Here is a 22,316-nt window from a genome sequence, read left to right on the forward strand (position 1 = left end):
CAACCGAGCAGGCAAAGGCAAACAAACAGCATTTCCAGATGGGAGGGTGAAGGCCTCCCCAGCAGTACCTGACATAGGAAATGTAGGACATCCACTGGAGGTATGTTGGGATGGTATCAAAGCTGACAAAAAACCCAGAGAACAGAAGGACTGGGATGGCAGTCACTGGGCCCACGAAAGTTGCCACCTGTGAAGACAAGGAATAGAGTGTCTCTTGTCAAAAAAGACAAAGAAAAAGTAAAAATTAACTTGCTCTTCTATTACTCTTAGGAATAATTCTACTCCCCCAAATTATCACAGTTTGAAATGCAAGAAAATTGCTGATTTTTTCCTTTTTTCTTCTGAGATTTCTTGTGAGAGGAAGAGCAGAAGCACAGGGATCAGGCAGTAAGGCTATGCTGGTCTCCACAGAGAGGGAATCCAGTGTTCTACTGCAGAAATCTTGACAGCATCAATGCATATTGGTCGAGCATCAATGCATATTGAGGTCAGAAGCATCCGTTCTGCTGTGGAATGGTCACCTCAGCACATCTCCTGCCAGGAGTTACATGGCCAGCTTCCAGTCATCCCAACAACTGCCACTCTCCCTTTCCAGAAATTTGGGGTTTGGGAAGTCTTTTCCTACCTATCCTTCTACAGGTTTGTTTTTGTTTTTTTTTTTTTTTTTTTTTGGATGTGCATGGAAGAACCTTCTCCTGAGCTACTGTGGAAAATTTCCAGTTTGTGGGGACGCAGAAACACATCAGTCCCGCAGTTTCCAGGACCTGCTCAGTCTGGGATGAAGTGACAATCCACCCAAGCAGGGGCAGGCACAGCCCCTTCAAGTGGGGCAGGAACTTCAGATCCTCACACCCAGGACATGTCTGTGCTCTGATGCGAGTGGGGAGCATCAAGAGCTCTACTATAGCAAGAAACTTTCTGCCTGTCATGATGCCTTGGGAAGGCTGACCTGGAACAGAGACTGGACAGAGCTGGAGAATAAAGCAGATATTTACTAAAAGGCTGCCAGGATACACCTTGGGCAGGAAAAGAGCCTGGCCAGGGCTACACCCAAGGTGGACTTGAAATGTCATAAAATGGACGACCAGTCACAAGGTCTCACATTTTCATAAGTTTTGGTCCATTTGCATATTGGGGTTTAATTGTCCAATTACAGCTTCGGGTTATGAACTCCCATCCTTCTTGTTTTCTCTCTTCAGTCCATCATTGTTTGTGCTTTTGGGCCTGAAAGTTGTACTCATTGTCCTTGGTCTTCATCATGAAAAGGAATTTGTTTTGTCTCTCTAGTCTGTGAAGCGAGCTCACTAACACTTAACATGAGGCTCAGATCTACACCCCTAGGCAGCACAGAATCTGAAAAACACAAACGCTAGAACTGAAGGCATCAGTCACCTCTCAACAAACATCTTGGGGACACAGCAACAGTGACAGGGAGCAGAGTTAGGATGCAGCAGAGCTCCTGTGAGACCACAAAACACCACCAGTACCTGGAGGGATGTGGAGGCTGCACCTATGAGCAGGCCCAGGGACTGAGCCACCAGGGATGTCATGGTGCCCAGGGCTGCGAAGAGGACGAAGCGGAGCGCGTCCGAGGGCTGGGAAGTCATCCAGTACACGATGCTGCAGTAAGCCACAGGGAACATGATCTGCAAGGACATGCACCGGGAGTCAGCCCCTGGCAGCCAGGGGCTGTCCCTCTGCTCGTCTGAATAAGACAGAAACATGGGGGGTTCTAATCAATCCACAGCTCTCAGCCTTCCCGTTACACGGCAGGTGTGTGATACCTGTCTTTCTGCCTTCTGCATTTGAAAACAGATTCCACTCCCATCCCTTCACAATTCCCCTCCTGCAAATAGGCAAAACTGGTCACGTGTTTATTAAAAGAATGTTGGGTCAGGTCTCAGATTTTGTGTAGTCCTGCACTCTCAGGGTGCTTCTGATTCCTCCCTGAAGCTTGGCCAGACACAGATGGACATTTTCCCCCACCATTCCAATGGATAAAATATCAGTACTAAACTTCTTGGCAAGTGGGCTTGTCATGCATGAACTTAAATGGTTCTGTTTTATTGAAGAGCAGAGCATGTACCTGAAAAGGAACATCAGCCATGGTTTTGGCAAGGTAATATGCTTTCAGGCTGTACCAGTAGTTCAGATGCTCTCTGAGAAACACTCCCATCTCAAGGGGAACTGCAGAGAACACAGATTATTCAGTTAGATTGGCAGGGTTCAATACTGCTGCACACAAAAACAACACAGTTCATCCATATCTAATCCTGCACTGCTGCAGTCCCAGGGAGGGGCTGGAACTCTCAGGTCTTTGACAGAGCAGCAAAAGCTTCAGTGACTTGTAAGGAAATCACAGAGATCAGCCCCCAGAGCTGCTCACTTTTGAGACTATGGACCAGTCTACTCAGGTCAGCTGAACTTCCCTGAAAGAGGATTTTTCAATTAAAAGTGGTGTCAAAACTTAAAGAACTTGGTTATTCCTTTTGGTCCAACAGGGAATCCAAAGTAACAGCACTCCAAAAGCAAGTATGAAACAGACCCTTCTGCAGAGTTTGCTTCTGACACCACACAAATAAGCTGATTTTAAGCAGGACTCATAACCTGGAAACCCCAGAGAAATTATTCCATCCTCCCTTAGTCCAACCATGAGCTCAGGGACATGGCTGAGAATCTCTGGGATAAGGAGAAATTCCAGTCCAGGACTGTAGCACTGAACAACACTGGAAAAACTGGGGAGGGAGAAGTGCCACTGGCCAAGCCTGTTTCTGCTTGCACAGCAGTGCTGCTGTGGGTGCAAGACTTATCCCCCCACCTGTCTTAGAAGTAGAATCACAAGCCAAATGACACACTCCAAGAGCCTCCCAGCCCCCTGCAATCCCCTCCCCTGTCCTGCGCCCGGTGCTCACAGGTGAGGACGGTCGGCATGAGTGCAGCAAACATGAGGAACAGCATGGAAAAAAAGAGGAATCCCGAGTTGCTGAGGACCTTCTTGGCTTCATTGCCAATGCCCAAGTAGAGCAGCCCAATGAGCAGCCCAATGCCAATGTGTGAGGTGATCCGCAGGTGTGTTAGGACCTGTGAGAGGCAAGGAGTGGCATTTATCAGAAAGTCTCAAAAAACCAGTGACAGCGTGGCTGAAATCAGAATGATTGCAGAAAAGGAGCATTTATGTCCAGAAAAGCTTATCTAGAAATCGTGGGTTGCAAAAGGCCCTAAAGATCGAGTTCCAGTGCCCTGCCATGATAAATGAACATTTCCTACTGAAAAATTATGAGCTTCCCACAGAAATTTCTTCCAGGTAATACAGGCAGGAACTGTAAATGCTGCAACCTGAAATCTCACTCTCTGACAATATCATGGAGCCACTGGCTCTTATTCACCAGGGGAACAAGAGTTACTGACTAAAAGATAAATTTCCCCAGAGCAGAAGAGAAGTAGAAAAGGCATTTCAGGCTTGTATAGACCAAAGTACCTCCATCATGAATAAATTAGCCTTCTCTGCAACATGGTATTCCCACAAGAGGCTTGGAAGAACAGAAGAAATAATAACATTGGGAACAAATGCAAGCATTTAGAGTTGAGCAGGAAAAAAATACATTAAAAACAACATTGTCCTTCAATCTATGCATCAGCAAATTAATTACAGTTTCTCCCAATCTTAATTCATTAACTTAATTAATCCTTGTTGACAAATGCATTTATAAAAAGCAGGAAGGGAGAATAAGTTATGGCAAAGAAGCAAACTTTTAATCTACAGATTTTCTTTTTCCAAAAATGAAGACTTTAAGTAGTAACTTTGCATCACACTGAAATTATTATCTCCGCCATCCTGAATTTTCTGGAAAACCTAATTTTGTGACACAGCACTACAACTTCCTACTCACTTTTCAGCAGGATTAATAACTGCATAAGGGACCTGCCAGCACAGTGGGGATTTAAACTTTGGGTTTTTAGGCCAGTTCTGAGTGCTGTGTAGAAAGCAGTCATTCACAATGAAGGTGGTAGAGTTAACACAGCAAGACTCAAAGATCAGCCTCTTCCCTTTGAAATTCTGTGATAATTCATGGATGGGCTTCTGGACAGGACCTTTGAGGTGCATCACACTGCCTCACACCCAGCTGAACAGAGCTTTAGGCTACAAAAGTTATTACAAAGCCATTCTTACCGAGTCCCTCATAATGGTGAGGAAAGTTCTTTTGAAGAGGATGCAGAACTGGGTTAGGCAGCTGGCAGAGAAGCTGTGGCAGCCTTCTGTGGAGGAGGAGTCCTGCAAAAAACACACCACAGAATAATAAACTCCTTCCTCTGCAGTATCTGGCTTGGTTTTCATTCACAAAAGCCCACTCACATCAGCCTCCACTGACCCAGGATTTAAAACCCCTCCCTCCCCCTGCAGCCCTGTGAGCTGAGATGCACAAAATACCTCTTCAGAGGGCCGGTGCCACAGGAAGGGGTTCAGCTCGTTCTCCCCACCCACGTCTCTCTTGTAGTCCGTGTCACAAATCCTCTCCCTCACAGCCCTGACCAGGCGGCTGTTCTGGTCCCCGTATTCCCCAGAGGCCACTTCCATGACTACAAAAACAGAAGGGTTTTCAGTCACTGCTTTGCAAAGGTTTCAGTCACTGCTCTGCACTGCTGACCAGCTGCAAGCCTTGTTATTAAATCCCCCTTGATGCTGCAGCGCTGACAAAACTAAATTTATTTTTCTTTTAATAGTAGAGGCTTCGAAATGCCACGTGCAAATTCGTGTCTATACAAACAATGCTTAAATGCGTCTTTCCATAAATCTTCAGAGAGATGTCGTCATCCTGGAAGCTAAATGAACCAGTTCAGAGGCAGTGAATACAGGTAACAAAAAATGACTGAAGTCTATTTTTGTGGCACTTTCCTTTTTTTTTTTTTTTTTTAAATTAGGAAACAACACTGAAAAAACCCCCAATGCTCCAACCTGTAAAATATCACAGTGGTACTGCTCGAGATAAAAAAGAAAACAAGCAGAATTCTTGAGCCACGTAAAAAAGCCACTAATATTAGTTACTATGAAACACTAAAGAATATGCTTTATCTTTCATTTCCTGAACATGGACTTATAACAGAGAGAAATATTCACTAAATTGTACCACTAGATGGCATTCAAATTACTTAGGAAAAAAAAATCTGATTAATTTTATTTTGAATTTTGGTTCATTTATGGACAAAGCACATAAAGATATATGTAGAGAAGTGTAAATCAGACCATGGTGTGATCTCAAAGATGGTGTACCCCAAAGACGGTGATAAAACACAAAATAAATGAAATAAACAATTCAAGCGGTCCTTACCAAAATCTGCTGGGTTGTGGTAGGTTGGACAATTCAGCCCCAAATCTCTCAAGTAAGGGACGAGGTTTGTTACCTTCCCACGGTAAATGCACTGACCTTGACTTAGAACATACAGCTGGAAAACAAGAAGGAAAAAAATTAAAAAGAAAAAAAAGAAAATAGAAGAAAAATAAATGAGAAAAAAATGTGAAATTGTATCAAACTACTTGAACCTGTTGCCTAATAACATCTCCTTGTCCCTGTGGGAGGAACACCTTGGGAAGATCTGTCACCACTCGGAATTAACTTTGCATGGAATTACAACCAATGGAAAATTTAATGCCTGGAGTTTGAATTCTGCACACATTGCCTGCAGGACTCCAAATAGATTAACACAGAAACACACTAATTCCAGCCTTTGGCACATGCTGAAAATAGGCAAGGAGCTGGAGAGCCAAGCCATCTAATTTCCACACATTATGGATATTTTGGGCTGGGAGACGAGGCTGGTGCATGCAGGGATGGAAGGAGAGCTGGGGCAGCACAGCAACAGCAAACAGCTCCACCACTCTCACTTTTAGCCACAATATTGACTTTAAATAAAGCTCCTGCCAGACTGGCAATCTGCAAGAGTTTGTTCACCTGTGGTGGTGGAGGTTTTCTCTCAGCTCTCACAGGACTAATCTAAATCCTCTAACAAGACTAAAATACATTTTTATCTAATCTAAACACACATGGTCCACATGCCATTGTTAGCTTGGAGAAAAGCTCTCCAACTGACTTAATTTCAATTAAATCTCAATACTAAATTCGATTATTTTTATTATTTCATGTGAATTAACTCTTCTCAGTCTACACCTGTGTTTCCAGGATGAGAAGATACGCTTGCAACATTGCAAACATTGACACTGCATCGCTCCTGCTTTTTATGTTGCTCTGATTTACTTCAGTGACAGCCCTGTGCACAGGAGCGGTGCTGGATGAAGGCATGAAAATCACCAGTGCAATAATCATGATTTCACAAACCTAACAGCAAGATTCTTCACAAACATTACACGCAAATAAAGGCAACAGGCAGAGAAGAAGGAAACAAACCATAATTTAAAAATATATATTTTGCTGTTCTTCATTTAATTTCTTCATATGATTTGAAGCCATCAACTAGATGGCTCAATCATGTTTTTTGATTAGAGAGTGTAGCCTTGAAAGCATAACCCCCCTAAACCACACATGGAGAGAAGGTTTGAGAGCAATACCTGGTCAAAGAGCTCAAACAGTTTTGCACTGGGCTGGTGAATCGTGCAGATGATGGACCTGCCACCCTGGGCCAAAGCCTTCATCAGTGAGACCACCTGAAAACATGATGCACTATCCAAGCCACTGGAAAAAAAAAAAAACAACAAAAACACAAACAAGTTTGTTATCCACAGACACCACTCAAAACCAGCACATGCATTTGCTACTTGGTCTCCCATTATTATCCTTTTACAATTTTTCTCTGTAGCAGTTTCATTTTATCATATGCCAACCTTATGCTTGTATTTCTCCATCAGGCTTTTAATTAAGTTGGAAGCATGCCTGAGAATGAAAAAAAAAAATATATTCTCAAAGCTGCCTTAAGGGACTTCTACATTTGAGGGCTGCAGATTTAAATGCTCCCAACTTTAATGAATAGATACATATTCATAGCTTTCCCAGCCTCCTCCCAGACTGATCACACTCATTACCAAAAGTCACATTTTAAAATGTTTATATTCAAGCTGTCTTTGCTTGAAAAAGAAAATCCATGCCACAATATTTTCCTCTCTCTTTTCCTTCCTCCTGCGATTTGTGTCTGCTTTAAATATTATTTACAGCCCCACAGTCCAGCAGTTGCAGCAGTGACTCAAGACACCAAGAACCCAGATCAAATTATTTCTTGGCCTTACTCAGAGCTTGCAGGCCACACAAAATGAGCCTTTTCCCAAGGATTTAGAGGTGAATAACTTTTCTGTAGCCCTGTTCTGTTGGAACCCTGGACACTGAGAATTTTAGGCTTTCTGTGCTGCCAGGCACTGACCTCCAAGAAAACACTACATTTGACCTGAGGCCATGGAAGAGGCTTCCAAAATTGAATGACAGCACTGGGATTGTGGGTGTGTAGTTTGAATAGAAGTGTGTGATATCACACGGTGGAAAACTTAAGAGTTTAAGGTTTTAGAATATAGTTATATATATAAAGCAAGATGGAGGTTTTAGGGTGTAGGCCAAGTTCTTCTTTTTCACCTTCTTCTTCATGGGTTTGGTGGTATTTTGAATTTGGGTAGAAAAGTTGGCATTGCAGACCATGGGTGGTTGGTTATTGGTTTGAAAGTAAAAATAATTTAGGTGTCATCTCACAATTGGGCAATTTGTGCTTAAAAGACCTTGGAAAGAGTTGAAAACACAGCCACTTTTCACTCTGTTAGCTAGAACTCACAACTTGTGAGTCTGTGCTATAGATAAGAATTAATAAACACCTGAATCCGAATGCAAAATCTGCAGCTCCCGAGCATTAATCCCATCTCTACCAGAAGAAAAGAAGATAACAAACCCGCACTTGTTCTACTATGCAAAACCATATTTGTCTATCTTTAATTTTTGGCCTTGAAGTACCTGGTGGGTTCATCGAAGAACATGACAGGAGGGTTGTTCACCAGCTCCAGAGCAATGGCTAGACGCTTCCTCTGGCCTCCAGAAAGGCTCCCAGTCCTGGTGTTGGCACACGTCAGCAAACCCAGGGCTGTCAGGATCTCCTTCACCTGGAGGGAACAGGACATTCCACATTGTTGGAACATGAAAAAAAAACCCTCCAGCCTCTTCACTGATTTTCATGGAGGTCGCGAGCCAGCTCATGGCTTTGTTTCATCACCCACACACTTAAAGCCTTTTTCCATCGAATGTGGCATTTATTAGACTCAGCATTAACAGGCTACCACTCATTGCTTTGACCCAAATTCTGCTTGTTTGTCCCACGTGACCTCACTCATAAAGAGGTGAAAAAAGGAGTGGAAATCAGTTCTTCTATAGCTGTGCATTCATGGATATGGCACTGACATCAGAAGAGCTCTGCAGCGTGTGAGAGGTTCTTACACAGTGAAACCAAGAGGTTTCTTTCAATAGAACTCTGAGGTTGTCTCTGCAAGGGGCTCTGTAACAAAAACCAGTGGTTTCTGTGGAGCAGTGACCTGCTTTATCTCATCTGTTCTCCACAGTCTCCTCTTTCAAGTGCAGCCATTGATTTCAAGTGTTTTCATTCCACTCAGAGTCAATTCAGTTGTCACAGGTACTCTCAGATGTTTGGGATTTCCTCAAGGCAAAGCCTCAGGAAGGGCACAGCTCATCCCAGAGGTTTTGGAGCAAAAGGGGAACAATCCCAGGCACTATGATTTTTTTCTGTTTCAGTGACTGCAGACCTGGTCTGGTACCCCTTTGTAAGGGAAGTGGCTCTTTGGCCTCAGTAAAAGCACAGACACAAAAATTAGTGAATCCATGAGCTACATTGCTTTATGCAATTAACAAACTCCATCATTTCAAAGGTAGAAAGCAGCCCAGACATTTAGTACTTCACTGAAGTTTAGGAAACAGAGCCCACCATTTTCCCAAAGTATCAACTGCTTGGATGGAGAGAATTTTCCAGAAAGAGTGCCTGACCTGGTGAAAACTGGTGAGACCAACCAGGGCCTGACCCTTTGCTTGTCCTGATTTGGATTTCCAGGTGTTCCTTCTCCCAGGAAGAGGGAGTAAAAAAATAACAAACCACCTAAGCCTTGTTTCTCAGAGAAAAAAGCCCAACTACCTCATTCCCTTTATCTCTGGGAAGAATAAACAGGACTCAGGTAGTACAAGCAAGGACAACTAGGAACATAAACTGTGGTACACTGGAGGATTTTCACTTGTCCCTGCTTTAAACAAGAGTCTGCAATCCTGCTAGCACAAGCGTATAAATTCATAACATTTATCTGTGATAAACATTTACCCTCCAATTTACAACAATAAAATGAATTATCTTCTCCTGCACAGGCCAGTTAACACTAACCAGAAAATTCTTCTAACGTCTGCTGAATAAACACAGCAGAGTTTTTAACTCAAAGAGCTGCTTGTAATTACAGTGACAGTGTGAACAAGTGAATTAACTTGCTTGGCCTAGCTTCACTAAAGTGTAAATGAACTAAGGTTTCCAAAGTACAACTCAGTTAACAGCTGTTTCTGTATAAATTTTTTTTTCCAATAAAAAACCAACCTGTGTTTACCAAACATAACCTGATTACTGTAAGTTTCCCTTTCTGATTTTCAAGGATTCTTTTGAGTCTGAAGAAACACCAATTGCTCCAATTTGGAAATAAACACAGGCAAAGGACAGTCCCAAAAACAGCTGCTCTGCCTAGGAAGCTGCCAGAGTTTTCATATTTCAGGAGAAGCTGTGCTTTTCCCCAAGGATGGGTTAGAGGAGCACAGCTCCTAGAGCAGGTCCAGCTGGGTGATTTATCTCACCCCACAAGAGATGCCTGAGCCCTCAGACATGCACATAGGAGAATCCAAGGTGCTAAGGTTCATTAACAGGAATCCTGGAAAACCTGTGAATTTGTTTAGGTAAATCTTTTACAATTTTCCAGTGTCAAATGACACATCTCAACCTAGAGGTTATGATTTATTCCGTCATTACAAGTCCAGTGCAGTTCAGTATTACATAAAAAATGTCTGCCTTACAGAGCTCACTTCTTGGCACCCCCCAAATTCTACTTTGATGGGCAGTGTACATACCATTTCTCTCCTCCCTTCATCTTTCTCCTGAAGTTTCAGATGAGCAGATACCTGGAATGCAAAACAACGGAATCTGATTTTGAACTGCTCTGAAGCACAGCCACCACTTACAGCAGATGTCTCAGGCACAACACTCCAAGGTTCCACTTAAACAACTTCTTTCAACCCAGTCAGAAAATCTGAACTTGAAATTGAAATTTTCCAGTCACGAGCATCACATTTTTCTGTGCAGTAAATAACTGAGTCTAATCTGACTTATGCAAAGCACCTGACAAAAAGAGTATTAGAAAAAAAAGGCCACTCTGCAAGTCAAAGAGCTTTACAGGAAGATGGGGGAGTGACATATTTTGCACATCCAAAAACTTCCCAGGCAATGCTAGAAACACAGTTTATTTGTGCTTCATTCACACTGTAAGGATAACAGAACTCTGCCATTCTCCAGGATGCAAACAAGTGAGCACAGCAATAAATAACCTTGTGAAAGATGTCATCTGCTGTCCTGAGAGGCAGCTCCACAAAACATCATGATTAACCTTTATTAAAAGCAATTAAACTGTTAAGCAATTATTTTTGTCAGAGCCTTGATTGATTAATTTTAGACAGCAACTATAATCTGGGCCTAATTCTGCAAAAGTGATCCCGTGGGATTCTGATGAAAACACTCAAGTAAACAAAAGAGAAGAAAAACTTCTCCACAGAAAAGAGCCTTTGCAGAAAATTAGCCACATAAAAACTGGAGAGATTTCTTCTGGCCTTAAAATCTGTGAATTGAGCTGGCACAGTGTGAGCAACCTAAGCCTTATTTTGATAATAATTTCTGAGAAAAACGGGCTCATTTCTCAAGCTGAGCTACAGACACTTCCAGACTAACTGGTCAAGTTGGCAATTCATAAACTTCCTCATGGGATGCAAAACAATGAGAAGAATCTACGTTGCCTGTAGATCTTGGATTTATTCTGTTCCTGTTTTTTTCTCCCCATGAAGAAATGAAAGAGATTTTATGAAATGCCTTTATTTTAAAAAAGGCACGAAAAAGTAGAAGAGGCAGAGAGATCACACTGAAATGTAAATAACAATTTTCAGTCAGAACATGAAAGATGGGGAGAAAGACAGAGAGAGATGAGGTTACTCATCCACCACCCAAGCAAACAGATGGTCCCTACAAAGCCTCATTTGTAAAGAATTTCAGGTTCTATTCTCTAGGAGCAGACACTCAGATCTCCTTCCAAATCATAATTCTGGGCACAAACTGGAAATTATAAAGCCAAAGAACCCCTAGAAGGATGAGCCTGAAATGGAATTCAAGGCGCCATCAAATTCCAGGAACTTTCACTGAACAGGATCAGACAGGGACAACATCTTGTGCCACTGCCAGGAGTAAAGCCAAGGGCACAACACGAACCACTTCCCATCTTCTCCTGCTCAGATGAATTAGAGGAAGAAGCAGAGCTCACCATCATAGCCTCCTGGACAGTGAGGTGAGGAAGGAGCATGTCATCCTGCATGATGTAGCAGGAGACTTTGCGGAAGGAGCGCAGGTCGCGGGGCTGCCCGTTGATGAGGATTTCTCCTTTCATTCCCGTCTCTCTGAAACCAGACAATAAAACAACCAAAGGTCAGACTTGCCTTCACTTGTTCTGCCTCATGGCTGAGCATGTGGCAAGTCTTAGGCAGTTATTGCCACGGTGAAATAAATTTGATAGGCTGGATAGAAATTAAATTATTTCCTGATTATGCTTTCTTTCGTATAAAGCTTTGTGCCGCGATGCCGAAAATTTTACTCAAAATGTGTGCTGCTGGATATAAATATCTGAAAAAAAAATCAAGAAATTAAAGTTGGGGTTTTTTCCAGGTTTCTGTATCCTGTTCCTTATGCCCCAAATGACAACTGGACAGAGACACCCTGCATACATAGGAAAAGACGAAGCACCGTCACTGCATTTTGGTGAAGAAGACATCAACATTATGAAGCAGTGACTAAAAAGAGTAGATTTTTCAAGTGTTTATGTGATTTCAAAAACATCACAAACATAAGACATTGAGTCAGATTTGTTACACGGCCAAAAAAAGGAGATTTTCTTTATATGTGTGGTTTTTTTGGATTTTAAATTGCTTCTTATTTTTGGATCAGACCTGTTTAAGAGATAAATCCCAAGTGACCAAAACACGACATAGAGGAAAAAAAAGATAAGAAATAAGAATCTAAATCAAAAATCTTTGAAGTGTCTGTTTTTTGACAAACTCTAGGCTAAAATTTCTTCTGCTGTTGTCTCCAAGGTGCCCTCAGGCTCAGTGATCTTAACTTGGGATTTTCATTGGTACTGACCTGTATCCTGCCAGAATATTCATAAGCGTTGACTTCCCAGCTCCTGAAGGTCCCATAATTGCAACGAGTTCTCCACTGCTGAACTTCCCTGAAATTCCTTTTAAAAGGGTCTTATAACCTGGAAGAAGAAAGGAAAGTTCACTGAACCCCTAGTCACATCTGGGGAGCAAAGAAAGTTCATTTCTGCTGAATATTGATGACAAACAGGTGCTGTTAACAGCCACCTCCTGAGAGGTTGATGCCAACATCAGCATGCTGCAATAACAAAAATAACTATCAAAAAGCCAGTTTGTGAGTGGGAGCAGCAGCTTCCTGCCACGACAGAAATGGGATTACAGGGTCTCACACTCTTGGCTCACTGCAGGGTGATTTTTGAACAGGGCTGTGAAGCCTTGCTGCCATTCTCTAAGTGTCCTCTCAGGGTATTTCACCAGAATGCTGTTAAAATGTCCAGTGCTCCACAGCTAACAGTCTAGGAGCAGGATGCACTCCAATCACTGCAGTTTCAGTGCCAAAATTCTGCCCTCTTACTAAAACAGCAACTTCTTAAAGAGAGCAATAGCCGAGATCTCGAAGACCTTTGCCTTTTTCCATAAAAGAAATGGAAAAAATGCCTTGTATGACAAGAGACTCAGCAAAAGGAGACACACAAACTTCTTCATTCTCTTGCCAAGAGAACACTCTTACCAGAGGAACTCTAAAGGCTTTTCTAGACAGGGAGACTGACCACAATAACTGTAAAAACAATTTCCAGGGGAACACTTATTCCAGATTAAGAACATGCAGGGGGTTTTTTCTCATTTAGATTAATCCGTTTCAAAATTTCATGCCACTATAATTACATCCTCAGGCAAGGATGTTCTAGAGTGACAACACCACCTCCTTCAAGCATTTCAACTTATTTCTGGGTTAATTATCTTTGCCAGTAAACCTTTATTAAAAGCCTTAACTCCATGTTACTCTAAGTGTAAGCAAACTGTGTTTCAATGAGAATTCCAGATTTGGACCAGTTGCATCCACCTTGCCCCACAGGATTTCCATGTAAAGGCATAAAAAGTGTGTAAGGCAGGTGGAGAGAGCCCTGATCAGCATTTAAATTTAAATTTTTCAGGATCTCTTTCTTTTCTTTTTTTTTTTCTTGTTTACTTTAATTTAATCACCAGTGCTTCTAGCTAAAGCTTTTAATAATAAAAAATGCTAAGTAAGGTGTCAAAAACCAATCTCAAATGTTGACAAGGTTTATGTGGTTCAATTAAAACCAAAACAGGAGGGTGGAAAATCCATTTATATGCAAAGTCAGGATTTGGGAATCCATTTTGCCACACTGGTGGATAGGCAGGCAGAATGTGCATTCCACATGTAAACTATCCTAGACCTCTGATCATCAGCACAAGCTGTAGCTGGAACATGGAAATGCTGTTAAAAAAAAAAAAAAATCACATTGCCAATGTGATTTTTTGGATATTTTTTGGAGCATTTGCAAGCTCCTAGAAAAAAGAACTGTGGGTTATCTTTTGATTTCTCTTTCTTCCTAACTTCATTATTTGCTTTCATCTCCACTTAGTCTCTTCAAATTTTTCTTCTTGTCACAAATCTTCTCAATTCAAACTCCTCCTATGCCAGAAGAGAGCAAACTTTGCACCAGAAACATTGTCCTGCTGCTGTGGGGTCTCCCAAATTCACAGCAAATCCTCTTCCCCAAGCACACCCCAGACCAGGGGGAATGGAGTAGCCAGAAAACCTCTCTAGAATTACCTGATCCCACTGTTTTCATGGCAGGTGTCCTAGAAAATACAACTGACTAAGTGGATCAAAATAACCATTTTCTTGAGTGCCTTCTTTTTTAAACAGGCCAGTTATTTTTCACTATAAATCCTGCCCTGGACCTAAAGCAAACAACTTGTTTGGAAGCCACGAGGTAGCAAGGGAATGAAAACAGAGGAGTATCCACATTGCCTGCTCATGGCACAAGTCCTGAAAAGAAAAGGAAGGACAAGGCACAAGTCCTGAAAAGGAAAGCAAGGACAATCTATCAAAAGGAACAGTGACTTTGGAGAGAGAAACCCACAGCACTCCCACAAGGTCAACCAGCTTGTCCTTCACTCCAATGCCACCACCCACAGCAGCATCTGAAGGGAAAGTGCAAGGAACAATCAGGCCTTTCAGACATGGCAATATTTAATAAACAGGATCTGTAGGGACAAAGTCCTTCATTCCACCTCTTCAGTGGAATGAGAACCAGCTCCCTCCCAATTCTGTTAAATCTGCAAGGGACTCAAATATTAGAGTGTAGCTCCAATTGTCCACATTATGCACCAGGCAGTAAATATTGCACAAACTCATGAGGGAGGATAAAAAATGTATACTGCCATCAAGGAGGGACGTGCAGCCTAAAATACAGACTCAGCAGCTGCAAACACGTGGTAACATAGATACCATTACCTAAAACTGAAACCTTTCCTCTCCCTACGTACAACTGTGATTTAACATTACGCACATTAAAGTAATTTTTCCAGAGTTTCCCAAATGATGATTGGTTTACCTTTAACCGCAGCATCTTCCTCCTCATGACCTGCACATATTTCTGTCCCTCTGATGGAGTTTTCCATTACAAATATCCTGCACACAATGTTAAATCAGAGCAGGACTCAGCACAGAGACACAGAAGCAGCTTGAAAAAAACCTCCAAGACCATCAAGTCCAAGCTTTGACTGATCACCTCCCTGCCAAGCAGCACAGAGCACTGAGAGCCACATCCAGTCATTCCTTGAACACCTCCAGGGATGGGGGCTCCACCACCTCCCTGGGCAGCCCTTTCCAATGCTTGACCACTCTTACCATGAAGAAATTCTTCCTGAAATCCTCAGCAAGTCATATGCAATACAGTAGAGAAATATGCTTTAAGAAGAAATAGAAGAAAAGCCCCAAAACTATGAATATTAGATTAGGATCCTAATCACTGGCATTTTAAGTTGCTACAAACTCAAACCCGTCTCTTCCTTCGGCTGGGAGCGCATAATAAGCTTTTTTCATTACAAAGGTTAATTTAGCAAACCCACAAAAAGATTTGACACTGTGGCAGCAGTGTGGTGCCCCAGTATAATCCTTTATGAGGAATTAAAGTCCCCTAAGTAACCACAGTCTTCCCTTTCAGAATACCGAGGCTAATCTTCAACTGAATCAGTTGACCTAAAACTTCTATACCGGGCCACACGTCTTTCACGAGAAACAGATTATGCATAAGTTGGGGATTGTGTTCTCACAGTGCAGGGCCTGTTTCACGTCCATCTGCCATACACCAGGAATTCCTCACTGTTGGAATTCGGGAAACCTGGATTTGAGGATTTTAGTACGTAGTAACGTGTGTGACTCAAGATGGAGGATTTTGGGTGCTGTCTAAAGTCCTTCCTCCTCACCTTCTTTTTCCTTCTTCATGGGTTTGGGTGTTTTTCTGTAATTGGGTGAAAAACCAGAACTGTAACACCTCACTACCTTCAACTCCAGCCCACCTTGTTTTCCTCCATCCCTACAGCAAGGAGTTTGGATTTGGCCAAACAGAGTTCAATGGAAGGCTGGGCCACAAAGCCAACTCACCTCAGAGTGGATGCACATCATGGGCCACTCAGTTCCAGCACCACAGCAGCTCTCCCCTGCTGGTTTTCTTATCTTCTTTTCTTCTTCGTTTTAGAGTGGGGATTAATACACAGGAGTCATGGTTTTGTGTCCGGACTCAGTGTTTATTATTTCTTATCTATATTACATCCTCACAAGTCGTGAGCTCTAACTAGCAAGTTAGAAAATGGAGGTAAAATGGAGTACCTCTCTATCTGTCCAAGGTCTTCTCAAGGACAATCTGTCCAATTGTGAAATGCTACTTAAATTATCTTTACTTTAAACCAAATAACTAACTACTTAAATTCCACAATGTGGACTTTACCAACCAATTACAGAAAACCACCCAAACCCATGAAGAAGAAGGAAGATGGTGGACTTAGACAGTGCCCCAAATCCTCTATCTTGCCTTATATATCACTATATACTAAAATCCCAAATCTAAGTTTTTCACCCTGTGAGATCACACAATACTATTCAAACTACACACCCACAACCCCACTGCTGTCACTCAATTTCAGAAGTCTGTTCCACGGCCTCAAGTCAAATGCAGTGCCTGCTTGAGGGTCAGTGTGTTTTAGAACAGAAAGCCTGAAATTTTCAGCCTGCAGAAAATTTCCTCCCCCTTTGGACTCAACTTACATCAAGAACAAGTTTAGCAGTGTGACTTTCTCATTTTTCACTACTCCTAAAATTGTTTCAGTTTCCAATGGAAATCAGCTTGGATCTTTCAGTTTTCTTGTGTCCCCTCTCGAAGTTACTGTGACACAACCTTTAAAAATATATATATTTAGGGGCTGATACCCGTGGGAATTTTAATACCAGTTTTCAAGAACTACTTAAAATACGGATTTGACATTAACACGCCATCACGAACCAGAACAAGTCCTCAGCAAACTTCTCAGCCCAAGCCCCTACAAATAGAACACAGTGAAACAAATCAAAACTGAAACAGAAAATTCTAGTGACACAAAACTTTTTGGTCCTAATCTCACCCCACATTACATTCCAGAGTCCAAATGCTTCTCCTGAGAAGCAGAATGTGTTTTGTTTTCCCATGTTAGGATTTCCCACGAAATCAAGCCTGAGGCACTGTTTGACCAGATTTTTAAAATATTTGACCAGATTCACAGCTGAACCACCTGCCTGGCCTGACCAGACCCCCATTCCAGAGGTGGAATTCCCTCCCTGCCTGGCAGCACCACAGAGCCCACAAAAGCCCCTTTTTCAACGAATGGACAGAGGTGACCTCGTGTCTCTTGATGAAGATACTAAGGGAGATCTCCTTGCTCAAGTCAACAAAATTTTTACTACTGGAATCAGTGAGGGAGAAAACATGTTGATGGTTTTATCTGCATCCTCGTGGATTTTACAGAGATTTATGGGGAGGTCTGGTTTGACCATTCCCACAGAAATCATGATTAATCTGGAAAGAAGCAAGCCATCCCCTCCTCATCCTCAGGGTAGGGGCATTGCTTCAGGATGTGTGTGAATCAGCACCAATTAAAACATAACCAGAACCCACTCCTGCCTCACAGTGAATTTCCTCAGGTAAACACCACCTCTAGGTTTTTGACTGGAATGCCTCATTCATTTGCATTTCACCATCAGTAACCCTCATTTATTACTCAGAGGAATGTCACACAGACTTGTGGAAGGTTCCAGGTGTTGTAACCTATTTCTGCCTCCATCACTAGGCACCCAGACCCCATCTCAGGTCCCAGGTGAGCACAGTAGGCTTTCCCTGCTCGCTGCAATTAGAGCAGGGTTTGCCCTTCCCAATGTATTTGGGCTGCTTCTCTTTCATCACAAGCTCCTCTGGAGGCAGGAAATCTCTGCTGGTGCACTGCAAGTGCCACTGGCCTGAAACTGCTCAAAGGTTTCTCAGAGCATTTACTGAAGTAAAAAGTAACACAGGAAATTTCAACTCCAGCAGCACGAGTTTGGCAAAGCTCAAAACAACTGGAAACTGAGCCACAAAGAAATCAGCATTTGGCACTTAAAAATCAAAACCAGAGACATCATAACCTGCTCTTTCCACACTCCCTGCCAAGCAGAAATGAAGCATTCCTTTATTTAAAAATAAATAATTGTACAAGGACTGTATTTCTGCATCTTTTTGTGGTGCTTTTTTTTTTTAGATAGGATGTATTCCTGCTGAGAAATATTCAGCTGGAAATACAGAAGACATCTCTGTCTTCTGTATTTCTTACTCCTTTATTCCTGTATTCAACTCCTGTATTCCTTACCTGCCTTACTTTAATGCTTTCAACATGAAACATACTTTTTAAAGAGCAGTTTAAATTTCAATCCACAAATTTGTTCTCTTACTATACTATCAGCCAAATTGTTTCTTAAATCATGACAAGATACCACAGCAGTTTCTTGGCACTGTATACTGACCCATTAAAGAATCCCCATTGTATTTTCCTATTCTAAAGTTTATAGGCTCAGCCCTCACCTCACCTCCTCTTACATCAATTTAAAAATCCCAAAACTTATGCAGAGAGTTCTCCAGGACAAAAGTGAAATAAGGGGGCCAAGCTGTCACATGTTTCCCCTTGAGGCAGGAGTAAGGAATCCTCCTTTGATGGAAAAATGCTCCTAGAAAATTCATGACTTTGCCGCTGCCCCTGAGATCCACCAGAGTCACACCTCGACGGCTAAAGGCCATTCCCTGGATTATGAACTGGACAACAACTGCACAAGTAAAGGAAAACCAGGATAATTTGGTCCTGTGTCACACTGAGAGTTAGCGACTTATGGCTGGGAGAAGGACCTTGCAGAGTCCTCCCAGATGTCAGAAACATCCTCAGGTGACCTGTCAGGCATTTCATTTGGAGACTCTTTAGATTTCCATCAGAGGACTGAACAGCTGGGATATACTGGCAGAAACTCTACAGAGAACCCCAAGATGAGATACAAACACACAGAGATAACAGCTCAAGGCCAGATTTGCATTTGTAAATGTAATAAAACATTTACATTTGCAGATGTAATAAAACATTAGCTAGGAAACACTTTTTCTCATCATTTTTACATCACCCTTTTCCATACACGCAGGTGTGAATATGCAGAAAGAAATTCTCTTGCCTGCTCCTTCTCAGTCCATTACTCACTTTCTGCATTCCAGCCCTTTTCTCACTCCTGAGAAGCCACTCTCACAGAAAAACATCTTCGTGTTTACTAGAAGGGACTACACCGATCTGCTTCATCCAGTGATAAGATGAAGTTAACTTGGGGCTTTCTACCTAAACCAATATTAGATCAAAGGCAGGGTGTTTCCCTAAGCTGGAATACAGTCAGGGAGATGTTTGCCATATATTTCTAATTCTGCTTCAACCGGCCAGGGCTCTGTGTTCCCCACCCACTACTTGAGTACAGAACACGTTCCTCTCCCTGCTATCAACAGCGTTTGTAGATGTTTCAGTTTGTAAATTCTCAGTTGAAAGGGATTATCTCTATCAGTTGACGATTATTTAAATAATTTGGATTTTAAAAACCTTCTTGATGGGGATTATTTAAATGAAGGTTTCTTTCCCAAGCTCCACACTGAGTTCAAACAAGCTTAAGTTAAAGTGAATTATAGGTACAGTTACTTGGGAAGAAAAAGAGGCATCTTTTAAATCCCAGAAAATCTGGGAGACAGAAACAGCTTTCCTGACAAACAGAGTGAAAAAAATATATTGTTTTAATAACAGGCATCTTCCTAATTTTATACTCGTTTGAACTGTACCTCTACAAAGCCTGGAGGGGCAAAGTCACACTAGAAAAAATAAACATGTTTAAGCCTACCATATTAAACCTATACGTGAACTCATGTCCTGGGTTCATAATTTCTGCCATCCATTGTGAATCAAAAGTGAATTAACCTTTTTCACCGATCATTTTCTCACTCTAGTCTCAGAATCAACACATCCACATATTTCTGTTGTGTTCACACAGTCTCTCAGGGACACTGTGAACAATAGGATTTTCCATTGTCTAAGCTCCGAGCCCTGCTTTTGGACAATTAAGGGAATTTGCAATTGTAATGTATTCTTGTACCTTGCCTCAGAGAAACGACCTTCGTTATGTAAATGTCTATAAAACAGCATGCCAGCCACCAAAACATCAGGACAGAAAGGGCAGAAAAGCCAAGTGAGTGCTTGAAGTAACCAAATCAAGTTCCTCTGCCTCACAGCTCGTTCCGACTCAGAAATGAGGAATTCGTTCCTCGCAACCTAAAATAATAAGTCTTTCAAGCTTTAAAAAAAGAAAAGAAATCCCCCTGTGGGCAGCAAAGCTCTTTCTTTGTAGTCGACTAAACTGCATTTCTTAATATAGCCCAGAGCCAGGCCGTCTCAAACATATTGCTCTTGATCCACAGCCGATTTCCCACTTAGTGGTCATGAGGTGGATTAGTCGCAACTCAGATGTAGGGCTTAGCCCGAGCTCACGGAGAGGTTTGCAGTGTTCAATCTACCTAATTTGACACATCAAAATGTTTGATGCTTAACCTAAATTCATTTCTAGGGCCCATAAATTATCGGTGGATAGGAACTGGCACACCGAACTGGTGATTAATTCTACTTATTTTGCATTCCTGCTCTGGGAAGGGATAAATAACCCCGTGGAAGTGCCTCTCCTCTCACTACAGTGGGACAATTAGCTTAGGTGAGACACCCAGCCTATCAATGCTGTGAGAAATCCCATCCACTGCCAAGAAAATTATGGCTGACTTTAGTATCTCTTTTTGTGGGTTTAAATGTCAGTTTGATCGTGGTCCCTCATTTGCCTGCACAATCACAGCAGCAACTGCACACTCCCAATCTTCAGGCTGGATTGGAACTCCACACCTCCAGACGCTCCCTGGGAGCCCATCAGGAAGAGCAGCCTGGCCATGTTCAGGATGCACAAAGGTATCAGATGCTGTGTTTTCTCTCTGTCTTTGATCCCTGGCACTCACTTTGCCCTCTGACAACTGGGGACCGTTCACATATTTTTTGCTTCAAGCTATCTACTAGCTTGAGCACACAGTGCTGGTAAGCACTGGCTCCAAACTTAACCAGAACATCTCAGAGCCTGAAAAAACCAAATGAGCTTTGGAAGATGTTAATCAAAACCTAAATGTTTGAGGACAAACTTAAAAGCAAGTTCTGAATTTTTGTTTGCATGAACGCGTAACGTTTGATACCAGTGCACTTCCTCTGTGATGAACAGCAGCTTATTTCTGTGGCAAGCCAGAAAAACAATAAATTGGAGCCTAAAGGGTGATTGCAAGCCCCCAAGCCAAGATTTACCATGCAAAATCCCCAGTAACTGTGGGTCATGTTGTTTAATAAAAGAGAATGATGAGAAGATGGCCAATCAGGCAAGAAACTGAATTCTAGCACAGGAACAATCTTAAACCAAGCTGTGGATTATAAAGAATCTGAAAAGTCCTTTAATTTCATTGTTCTCTCAGATCCATGGACTAGATATTAAACTTATGCAAGACACTGGATGTGACAGTTCACATTATGCAGTCAAACAAAAAAAGCCCTGACTAAGTAAAGATTCCACTCCTTTGAAACTCTGAAATAAGAGTTACGTGCACCATGATCTTTCTCTGTTATCCTGGCTTCTCATCACGTCATTTTCGTATCTGAATGCTGCTCTTGCTCAGAATAACTAATTAGATATGACACTGTTAGGTTTGCAAGCTCTGCAGCCCCCTAATTTTGAGTCTGAAGGTTTAATAGACTATACAACCCTTCTCTCCCCTTATTGGGAGAACCCACACCTCCAAGGGACAAAAAACCCGAGGTGTTTGCAGGTGGACACAGAATTCAGGTTTTCTTGAGAAATGTTCCACTAACAGAAGAGAGGAAGAGAATAAATGTCACCAATATTGTGGCAAACCTCCTTGCCCCTGCTACTGCTGGTTACACCTCCCCACTGTGCTGGGAGATGGATGGGTTTCTGCCAGGCCCCACAATTTAATTTTATGGTTTTTATGCTTATGACCAGAGCAGAAGCATCTAAATAACCTGTGTTTCCTTGCATTCACCTTTTCTGTCTCCCTTTATTTGGTCCTGCAGTCTTCTACTGAGGTTTAGATGTTGATTACTATTACATGTGGGTCCACGGGTATTATTCGTATTCTTATTCTTATTCTTATTCTCATTCTTATTCATATTATTTTGTTGTTATTATTTTTATTATTTTTATTATTGATTTTTTTAATTGTTTTTATTACTACCATGTTACATCCATGTTAAGATTCATTTCTTGGGTGTTTTTCTGTGGAGTGTTTCTGCCTGAGAGAG

General features: G+C 42.0%; 1 protein-coding gene across 1 annotated transcript in view; it reads right to left on the minus strand.

The window, feature by feature from the left end:
- ABCG1 (ATP binding cassette subfamily G member 1) overlaps window positions 1–22,316 on the minus strand; it is a 54,438-nt gene that overhangs the window by 8,215 nt on the left and 23,907 nt on the right. The window contains exons 3-14 of the mRNA XM_066177109.1: window positions 12,415–12,532; window positions 11,543–11,675; window positions 10,089–10,139; window positions 7,941–8,086; window positions 6,563–6,686; window positions 5,328–5,442; window positions 4,430–4,578; window positions 4,172–4,273; window positions 2,913–3,081; window positions 2,087–2,187; window positions 1,488–1,646; window positions 69–187 (exon numbers count right to left, since the gene is read on the minus strand). Coding sequence (XP_066033206.1) covers window positions 69–187; window positions 1,488–1,646; window positions 2,087–2,187; window positions 2,913–3,081; window positions 4,172–4,273; window positions 4,430–4,578; window positions 5,328–5,442; window positions 6,563–6,686; window positions 7,941–8,086; window positions 10,089–10,139; window positions 11,543–11,675; window positions 12,415–12,532 — 1,486 coding nt within the window. The remainder of the gene's footprint in view (window positions 1–68; window positions 188–1,487; window positions 1,647–2,086; window positions 2,188–2,912; window positions 3,082–4,171; window positions 4,274–4,429; window positions 4,579–5,327; window positions 5,443–6,562; window positions 6,687–7,940; window positions 8,087–10,088; window positions 10,140–11,542; window positions 11,676–12,414; window positions 12,533–22,316) is intronic.

Source organism: Chamaea fasciata, unplaced genomic scaffold (assembly GCF_029207755.1).
Source record: "Chamaea fasciata isolate MVZ Bird 193981 ecotype frontalis unplaced genomic scaffold, bChaFas1.0.hap1 SCAF_2, whole genome shotgun sequence".
Classification (NCBI taxonomy): domain Eukaryota; kingdom Metazoa; phylum Chordata; class Aves; order Passeriformes; family Sylviidae; genus Chamaea; species Chamaea fasciata.